Raw genomic sequence first — 10860 nt, forward strand, 5'->3', positions numbered from 1 at the left:
AAATAAAAAATATATACTTTCTTACTACATTTATTTATATGTAATAAAAATACATATATATATATATATATATATATTACATATACAGTGGAACCTCATTTAACGAGCACCTCGCACAACGAGTATTTCACATAATGAGTAAAACAAATTGTAAAAATTTGCCTTGCTTAACGAGTGATATTTCACATAACGAGTGATGGAGGAGGGAAAGTCCCGAATTGTGCACATGCGGCATGCTTCATCAGTCTGTGTTTAGCACTCCTTCCGCTAGCATCTTAGTGTCGCTTGTGTTCACACATATTACTTATAAACATCAACAACCATAGCCCACTATATAATAAACTTGCCAAATGATATGCCAAATTCTTGGGTCATTAAATTTAATGAGCAATTCCAAATTAAATTTTAGAAATGTCTGAATTTAAAAATTAACTATTTATAATTATTAAATTTAATACAAGATGGAAAATAACTGCCTACTTCTAGTCAAATTAATTATTTCTAATATTTAATTATAGCTTTTTTTTTTTGTTTGAAAATACGTCGGATGGCAAAAGTTTTTTGTAAGAATAAAAAAAGACACAGTCATTCCAAAAAAAATTCTTTTCAGGAGATCACCATTTATTTTTCATTCATGTTCTAGAACACTGTAAACGACCAGACCTTCCTTTGTAGGCTACTTAGCTGTCCAGTTAAAATGTTTCTTAAAAACAAACATAATCCAATTAAAATTCAAAAAACTTTAAAAATTGGAAATGGTAATCTTACGACGTCTTTAAATTCTCATCCTTATCTGTATTTTCAAAAATTACAGTGTAATTTTTGAAAATACAGATAAGGATGAGAATTTAGAGACGTAATAATAATAATAATTCGTCACCAGAGGTTAGTTGAAGCCTAATCTACATTTTCCAGCGCTATTTCAAAGTGGATATAAAGGATCCGAGACTCCCGAACAGATAAGGATGAGAATTTAAAGACGTCGTAAGATCTACCATTTTCAATTTTTAAAGTTTTTTGAATTTTAATTGGATTATTTTTGTTTTTAAGGAACATTTTAATTGGATGGCTAAGTAGCCTACAAAGAAAGGTCTGGTCGTCTACAGTGTTCTAGAACATGAATGAAAAATAAATGGTGATCTCCTAAAAAGAATTTTTTTGGAATGACTGTGTCTTTTTTATTTTGACAAAAAAATTTAATTATAGCATTTACATAACCCAAGAATTTGGCATGTCGTTTGGAGTGTTTATCAAATATATTAGCTGTGATTTTTTTTTTTTTTTTGTTTCTGCAAATCGAATTCTCATTCCAGGATGGTTCATTCCGCACTAGAAGAAATGATGATGATGATGATTCATGCTCCTTAACAGTGTATATTGTACAATTTTTTTGAATAAACGTTATACATAAAACATTTGAGCATTTTTTTTGGTGTGGAACGAATTATCGTATTTTACATTAATTTCTATGGGAAAAATTGTTTCGCTTAACAAGTGTTTCTCATTACGAGTAAGACTCTGGAAGGAATTATGCTCGTTAAGCAAGGTTCCACTGTATATATATACAGTCTTGCATTTTTCTATTTGTGGGGGTTAAAGAATCTGTCTAATGTTGATTACTTTTCTCTCTTCTTCGGGATTTTTCAGAAGTAATTAATAGCATTGTAATTGTAGAGATCTCCCAACCCTATTAACCTCAACTTGGTTTGGATGCCATTCTTAGACTGTCATTCTGACATTCTCCCACTTCAAAAAAATGTTTAATAGCAGATATCGGCTTAATCCTCTTTTTCAGAAGAAAACATATCTTGCCGAGTTTCTTGGTGTTCTTGTGTTTTCAGATCAGTTTCCATTATAAGCTCTTCAATGTTCTTTATTTTTCAGATGTGATTTTTGTTACTCCTTTAGCTACTTGAGTCTTCTTGATTATACAGTATCTTTCTTAGATTGAACTGTAGCCTACTATAGACCTGTTTAAACCATCCTGCCCAGAAACATCAGACCTCTTCTGCCCACTCTCTACCTTTGCTATTATACTCTCACCTTTCAAAAATAAAAACTCACACAAAACTTAACGAGTGCCTGCCCGACAGTCTCGTGAATACTATAAAAGAATTGTTTCTGCAGAAAAATAAAAGGCTGGAATTACAAGGGAGAGTTTCAAAGTTCGGAGGAATACTATCCAATCGGTATATACCAGGTTGAGCGTCAATGTCGACGTCTCCCACTCCGAAAAGTTTTCAATTGTTGCCTGAAGACAAGGGAAGACCAATTGGTATTTGTTATTTTATGTCGCTTCTTCCTGTGTTTGTTTTGTGAAATGTTCATTATCCAAACATAAAAATCTTTCGCGAACGTGTTCGTTATCTGATTTGTTCATCAACCAATCACCCACTGTATTACTAAACAAATTATTCAGTTTCAGAGATGTTAGAACATTTACCTTAAATTGACATGAATCATTTGTTAAAATTATTCAATGAATGATAATGGAATTGAAATTCTCATCAATCTTAGGTTCTTTCTTCTACTCATTGCTTTAATCTGTCAATCTGCTCATCCATTTGTTTCTCAAAAGAATTGCTCTGTAATCCAACATTGCAATTCATAAGTTGGAAAGTAAAAGAAAATATTAAAAGTATTTATCCTGATGGTTTGACATTAAGAACTTTACACTAAAATTAAATTCTATTAGAATATGGTTTTTTGTGTTCATATATTTCATCAAGAATTTAAAGATCACAATTCAGTTTATGGCTGGATGGCTGAGGCAAGTTAAAGTGAATTGAACCAACACCACCTATAACTGAAGACCTCTGGACTATGTAATGACATCATAAGAATTAGACTGATGTTCAGACAGCGTAAAATGCATTTGATTTAATAAAATCAAAGCTTAATATGTGATTATAAAATTGATTTTTTTTATCAAATCTATTAGAATTTTTCAAGTATTTTTTTTGTAAATAAATAAATACATCATATAATGCATTGATTATAAAGCAAATTTTATTTCAAATAAACAACAATCCAAAAAAAAATAGTGTTCCAGGTTCTTTTTTAGTTCCACATAGAGAAAGATTTCTCCTTTCTTTCTAAGAGTCCAGACATCAGTTAGGAAAGTCAAATTGCAAGTTAGGATGCAGTTAAATTTATTCTTAGTGGAAAAAGTATGTTAAACCATCCTAAAAATTCTGGCTAAATTTTAAATTAAATCATTGATAATGTGGGATACGTGTGCCGACAATAGAGTTAGGCACTAATCAAATCAAACAATAATAATTAAAGGATATATTTTTATTAACCATGAATGAACAAATCTAATATACAAATATGATTAAATGTTAGTTATATCAATAAAAATATCCCTGTAAAATATAAATGGTTTTAAAAGAGAAATAAGATGAATGACAATCTATTTCCTAATGCTTTTCTGAGAGAGAGAGTAGAAAATTCATACTACCTATAATACGTCTATATTAAATGTAGCATGTTGAAAGTTCTTGGGAATGAATAAAAGTAGAGAACTGGCAGAGGGACAAAAGCATTGGCTAATCGTGATGGCAAGGATGCCGACGAAAAGTGCATTTGAAGGTGACCTCTTATCTTTTATATAAAAATTCCATTCCATCCAATCAGATTGTTAAAAATAAATCCTCCATACTTTTGATGCGTGATGGAAGGTCTCACGGAGTGTGAGACATCTCACACCAACTATCATTTTTAGAGGAACTGAACTGTTTTCCTCCAGTTGAAAAGGAAGTTCTCCTTTCAACTTTATTAAATTTTATGATATAGATAGATAGATTTCTATTGAAAATTTAACAAAAATTTGTTATTTAAATCATCAACCCCAGATTCTCGCATTAACATTAAACCAAATATAAAAATTATCTGTGATACACATAAGGTTGCCACCTATCCGGGTTTGACCCGGAGACTCCAGGATTCAGTGAGTTATCTCATATTTCTCTGGGTTATGCAAGTTGAAATGAATATGTACAAAATTATATGCAAACTGTCACGTATATTTCTTCCCCCGTGTACCGAATTACTAGTATGGTGGTTGTTGGCTTAAAGACGTCTATAACTGGTATAGGTACAGTGCTGCTGCATGCTATTAGTTGTACTCTCTTTTGTGACTGTTCTGTCAAGAGATGTCTATTGAGAGTGACATGATATAGTCTACTTAGGTGACAGTTTGATAATCAGTGTTCATGTTGGTTGATGATTAATGGTAAGTTATAGTATATAGTTACTCCTATGGTCCCACGCTCTAGTCAGTCTCGAGCAGGTTAAATAGCATTACATAACAAACAGTTCTGTTGGACCCACAAAAAAAAAATATATATATATATATTTTTTTTGATTTTCAAATGTTTTTTAAGTCTCCAAATTTTTTCAAAAATTTTTATTGCGATTTTAATCAACTTTTAATGACGCACAATTAACGCTTAATTGTTTTTTTATGGAATTTTTTTAATCAAATTTCATTCATTGTTTGTAAAGTTCTAGTGCACAGATTTTACTTTGGTAAAGTTATTTAAAGCTACTTTCTGATGTCAAAAACAACATCCAATAGTTTTTAAATTTTTTTAATTAATAGATTTTATTATATATATGTTTAATTAAGTCGGGGGGGGGGTCAGAAATCGCAATAAAAAGTGTAATTTTTGAAAAATATTTAGAAATATATGGCCAGCTACTCTAGTATTCACCCTACTTTAGACCCTTCACCTCCTGAGACTTCTATAGAAACATCCCCGGGTTTTTTTGGTTTCTTAAATCATCGTCTCTGGGTGAGACTAAGTTATGAGGTGGCAACCCTAGATACACACAAATTTCAAACATTAACCACTCAGCAGTGAGGGACGTATATATACGTCGAGGGCGATCGTGTGGCAGTGGTGAGGGACGTATATATACGTTAAATTCTTTTGGGGGTATCACCAAAATCTAGCCAAAAACTACCGCAAAAAAAAAATTCACATAAAAAATGAATTATGTAACAATAAAAAAAGACTTTTCTTTACTAGACATAACTGTTTACAAATACTTTTTCTAAAACGGAAATGAGAAAAATTGCGTGAAAAAGTACTTTAAAAATTTTTCGGGTATATTCTCCACTACTAAGGGATAGAACCATACCTGACTCTCCCACTGCTGAAAGGTTAATGTAGTATGCTAAGATAATTAATAGTGAGCACATATACTATACATTTAATACATGGAAATTAATAAATATTTTAATCATTTCCACTGTTCAGTAACCCAAAAATAATAAATCCAAAATAAATGAATTTGAACAAATTCAAAATATAATGTTCCAAACAAGTTTTCTTAGATTTTAGAATTTAAAATTAATCATTTTATTCTAGTAAGGTAATCAAAGTTCTTGCACCCGGTGAAAACGAGTAAGATCGGCTATAATCTAATAATCTTAATCTTCACTACAGTTACTTTCTGCCTGAGCAACGTAAGCCTCATCTGCTAGTCATGAATAATTTCAAAATCTTTTTCATGAAGTACAGTTTTATTTTTAAAGCCATAAAATAATACCTGTATTTTTACTATTTCACAATCATAATTTGTGTTGTCTTTTCTTATGTCAATAGTGCCATATTTAGCTGATTTTAATTTTAAATTTCCAACACTTTGCATTCTTAATTTATTTTCTGTTATTAATTAATAACAGAATTTTGGATGTATGGTTAATTAATTAATTAATCATACATCCAAAATAAATTGGTCGTCTTTAGATCAGAATCTAAAGAGCAATCTTAATCAGGGCAAATTTTACTGCGTCATCAAACATTGCTTTTTTAAATAACAGTTTCTAAAACTAAAACATCTGAACAGATGGTAAATTATATTAATAAATTATTTCAAAAATTCTTACATTTAAAATCTATAAACTGAAAATGAAATTTAATCAGTTTATAAAAAGTCATTTCTTTCTAAAACAAGTTAAAAAATCTTTAATATTTGAAAAATATATACAGTGTCATTAACTAACATATATTAATCATTCATCCAAATCAGAATTCAAATTATTTTCTTCCTTCCTTTCTTTTTTCATGAGTTTCATGCTGAAAATAAAATTTTAAGTTTAATAATTATCATTAGGTGATGTTCTAGTATTAAAGTTATTAGATATTTACCATTGTTTAGTAATAGTGCCATGTATCTTAATCACCCTTGGTCGAGTGTCTACTCCTGTAATTTCAAACAATAGATTTTTACCCAAAATAGCATATCTATTTAATTTTTTTGGATGAGGATGAGTTAATGTAATCGATGCATTAATGCCACCATGTACTAAGCATCCAATATGTGTTTCACTAATCCTATAAATAAAAAAATATACTTAAGCTATTTATGATAGTTTAAAATATTGTATTGCATAGCATGAAAAATTGTTTTACTTGCCGATTAATCGTTCCTCGCAATATAGCTCCCATAGAAGGCTGGAGTACATAGAAATCAACAATGACATCTTGGTGTATGCATGGTTGATCTGAAATAATTATACCTTGTAGTTGGGAAAATGTGATGTTTTTATAACCAATTACAATTCCATTCACTCTGAAAATAAATATTTCCATTCATTTTTAGATTTCTAAAGTTATTACAAACTATAAATATGTAAACTAATATTTCTAAGATATTACAAACTTTGATCAACCTATCTTACACCTGTACGCAATAACACCAGTTTGTGAAACTCACAAATAAACTAATAGGGTATTATTTTATATACTTTAAGAATATCTTATAAGCATATTGAATAAATTGAACACACTCTGAGAATACAAACTTCTTGATACTTTATATGACACTAAGGATTTTTGAAGGTCTTATTGAAACTACACACAATTTTTTAACTTTGTTGACAAAACACACCTAATCAATTATCATCAGATTGTACGAGGGAGAGTTGAAAAGTAAGTTTCAACTGACAATAACTTTTTTTGATGAATGATTTTTAAATGAAATCTGGTGGCAACACTGGTAATACTTCAGGCTACAAGGCATAGTAGATTTGTTGATGTGACTACAGAGGTTAATCAGTTTACAGTCATGAAAGATGTGTCCAAATTGAAAGTTCAGGGATATGTATGGTGAGAAAGCTTTTGCACGATGCATAATGCAAACCTCGTTCAGCAGGCATCAGAAAAGTCTTACTGGAACAATTCAAATGGACTATATGAGAACATCCTCCCTACAGTCCAGACCTTGTGCATTCCAGGTGTTTGGTCCAATGAAAAAGGACCTTTCAAATTGCTGATACGAGTCAGATGAACTATCAAATGTGATGTGAGAATGGTTATTGCACGTTGGATGGAAATATTTCAATGAAGGAATAGAAAAACTTGTGCCACACTACAATTAATGTTTAAATAAACTTGTCAATTATGTCAAAAAGTAGAACTTGGATTGCACATTCACATAAATAAAAATTTTTGATTCCTATGTTTCATACTTGTATTTTTGGTATGAGTGCAACTTACTTTTTGAATCATCCTCATAGATATAAATTTTGAAATCATTCTGAGAATAAAGTATTTCCTATCTGAAACACTTCTGCCTACATGCCAAATGATTGATGTGAATTTCCAAAATAGCATATAATGCAATTAGAAACAAGTAAAATGGCGAAGCCATTTTTTGGGACATGACTATGTCTTGGAAAGAGCAAGCAACACATGCGCAAACCTTGCACTTGCTAAGAGAGTTTCTACAAACAGGCGCATTTCGTATTTTCTTTTGACCCAGTTCTCAGAGTCCCAACTACCTTCAAGTCTGGTTTATGTTATGTGCACACCAAATACTCTGTGCCAAATTGCAACTCCTGACATGCACTCCTTCATACCTCTAAGGTGTGTAGTCATCAACAGCAGTGTGATTTTTGAGACAAGACATAGTCTCATCAATTAAAAAGCAGTTTGTTGTAATGACAAACTATTTTAAATGTATATAGGTCTAATGAAATTTACTGAAAATCATGAAATATCAATTATATCATCATATTATTATGTACTTGTTAAAAAAATTTTTTTTTCACAAGAACAAATACCTATTAAAGTAATGCTTGAAGTAATTTATATATATTCATATTAATTCAATTAAATGTATATAGTCCTATAACTTTCTATTATTATTAAATATGGTGAAAGTCTCAGTCACAGAACCATTAGTTTAACAAATAAATTAAACTTGGTTATAATAACCACACAATTAAAACATAACCATGAATATTTGCATGAAAATGTTCTAACCTACAACAAAATAAGTTTATAATTATTGAAGAAAATCTTTGTTATAAGAAATGTAATAAAAATTTGCTTTTTCAAGAATATAAAAAACAAATTTTTATCCTGTGCAGAGTCCAGTCTTTAAAAATCCAGGATAAAATTTATTTGTATTTAGTCTTCAATTTTTCTTAAATATAAATTTGACATCTCTCATCCCTTAAACCACATGAGCACAATAAACAGAGATAATCTTTCTTTGAAGCTCTTCCCTGCTTATGAATATGTAAATTGATCAAAAAGGATTCATTGTTGTTCTGTTTTCATATAATATTTGGTTAAAGTATACCTAGGTAACCCCAATGGCAGCGCTTCTGTTAGGTTAGGTTAGGTTAGATTAGATTAACTACATTTTTAGTAAACATTTTCTTTTTTTTCTTTTGTTCAATAACTACTGTGAATCAATAACTAGTGACATTTAGCACACGGCGGCCTGCCGGCAGCTCTCCTCTGGGAGGTCAGTCGGAAGAGTGGCCATAGCACTGCCATTGGGGTTACCTAGGTATACTTTGACCTAATATTTTAATGTAAAATGTACAGTATCACTGTGGTTTACTGCATATTAAATTATAAGTAAATATATGTTTTGTACCACTATTAGAAATTAAACATTTTTGTTGCATTACTATTTACATAGCTTTTCATATTAAATGTTTACAGTTTCAATTGCAGTTTGAAATATTTAATATCATATAAAAGACAAAGGATTGATGGGTAAATAGCTGTTTTGCAGAGTTTTTAAGTGACATTTGGGGGAGTTTCCCTAAATGTCACTTAAAAACTCTGAACTGGACATTTTTGAATTTGTGTGGCATATTCAGATATGCTGCAAACAAGTTAGAATTTTTCCCATAAAAAAAAAAATAATGGAAAAGTTTTCAAATATCAGAAATTCAGATAGTGAGATCATTTTCAGGAATGTATTATATTCAGATAATAGGATATGGCTGTATGTAAAAAAAGTACTGTAATTCCCTTGCTGAATTTGTACTAGAATTGCCAGATGGTAATTGTTACTATTTCTAATATCCTTTTGCTTGGAATAAAAAATTGTTTAAAATCTTGTTTTATATAGTTTTTAATGGTTTACATGCATAACCACGTGGTTTGATCACTGACAGGTGGCGATTTTTCTAATGAAAATCTACATGCAAGTCTTAGAAGACTGTTCGGTTGTAGACGGCATATGTTTATTTACAAAATGACATCATTTTAATTATCCATAAATTATAATAAACTCACTGTTTCTTATAACAATTCTTCCAATCGTCCAGAACCGCTTTGACGCCATTCAACTCATTGCCTATAAAGGAGGGTAACATAATAATATGGACGTCTTTCTTTACACATTTTATGCAAGAAAATTCGTCATTTAAAAGCTTTTCAATCTCTGCTAATGAAATTTCTGCAGGACGTATGTTTTCGCTCTTAGACATTTTGCTCGCGTATGACTTGACCACAGTCACCACACTTGATACATTTAGCGCCATCTGCAATTTTGGAATATTTTCGTTTATTTATTTCGCATTTTTTGCATTTACACAGATTGAGTGTCAATCTCATTATTGTTTTATCTTTATAATGAATGTCATTGCAATTTTATTATTACTAAGTTTATTATTGTCAGAGAATTAGTATTTCATTTTATTTATTTTTACTCACCCCTCTATTGTCATCAACCATTTTTTATTCTTCCGCCCTGTAAGCAATAGGATAGTCTGATTTCCAAATCCATCGTGTGTTTTCATAATGGGAAGGCAGGGCGTGAGAAATGGGCCCGATCACTCCTGAAAAATTTCTGGGGTTTTTCGATCATCCGGATTCTCTGGTTACCCAGAGTGGAATGCCTGAACTGTTTCGGCCTTTAGCTGGGTTTTTTTAAACTCTTTCCTCCTTGTGGGCACTAACAAGGCTTCTTTTAACAAGCCCATTATGGGTTCGGCCAGATCCACAATGGGGTAGCCGGGTAGCGGCCTTTAGCTGGTGTTCACGTTGGAAAGTCAAGCTGCTTTTCGGTCGTAGAAACCAGTAATTTTGATGGTAAATAATAATTTGATTATTAGGATTGATGGCAACGCAATACGCAGTGTTCTCGAGAGGACTTTCTATGATTAAACAGGCCCCAATTTAGATGTTAAGCTGCGTTGACACGAAGATAGTTCTCTTGAGAATAGCTAACGAGAGAATATTCGATAGTGAACTCTCGCAGTAGCAGTGTTTTTTTTATACTCTTTCCGCCCTGTGGGCACTAAGAGGCCCTCTTATAGCAGGCCCATTACGGGTTCGGCCAGGCCCACAATGGGGCGACCGGGTGGTGAGGGACGAGGCCCGACATATCCGAACGGACCACCCCCCGAAAAATTCCTGGGGATTATTCGACCCGTTCGGATTCAATCCCAGGTTCCCAGAGCGGTAGGCTGCCACCTTGACCGCTCGACCATCCGGCCGTCGCAATGGCAGTGTTTACACGCACGCAGGAAGTAATGTGATAGCTTGATAGAAAAATTACTAAATTATTGATACTTTGCGCCGTAACCAATTAATCGAG

General features: G+C 31.6%; 1 protein-coding gene across 1 annotated transcript; it reads right to left on the minus strand.

Moving 5' to 3' along the window:
* Positions 1 to 5950: 5950 nt before the first annotated feature.
* On the minus strand, positions 5951 to 9768 carry Polr1F (RNA polymerase I subunit F). Its single transcript, XM_067279409.1, has 4 exons — positions 9555 to 9768; positions 6430 to 6585; positions 6162 to 6347; positions 5951 to 6089 (listed from the first exon to the last, which is right to left on the minus strand). Exons 1-4 carry the CDS (start codon positions 9746 to 9748, stop codon positions 6026 to 6028), a joined length of 600 nt encoding a protein of 199 aa, XP_067135510.1. The 5' UTR covers positions 9749 to 9768; the 3' UTR covers positions 5951 to 6025.
* Between the last annotated feature and the right edge of the window lie 1092 nt (positions 9769 to 10860).

Source organism: Centruroides vittatus, unplaced genomic scaffold, assembly GCF_030686945.1.
Source record: "Centruroides vittatus isolate TY-2023 unplaced genomic scaffold, ASM3068694v2 contig_866, whole genome shotgun sequence".
NCBI lineage: Eukaryota > Metazoa > Arthropoda > Arachnida > Scorpiones > Buthidae > Centruroides > Centruroides vittatus.

Excerpts from the sequence above, each read along its gene's own strand:
- Polr1F (XM_067279409.1), bottom strand. The coding sequence starts at position 9,748 with ATGTCTAAGAGCGAAAACATACGTCCTGCAGAAATTTCATTAGCAGAG. Across the intron at positions 6,586-9,554 it reads AAGAATTGTTATAAGAAACA|AGTGAATGGAATTGTAATTG; the intron begins GTGAGTTTATTA and ends ATTTATTTTCAG. Across the intron at positions 6,090-6,161 it reads GGCACTATTACTAAACAATG|CATGAAACTCATGAAAAAAG; the intron begins GTAAATATCTAA and ends TTTTATTTTCAG.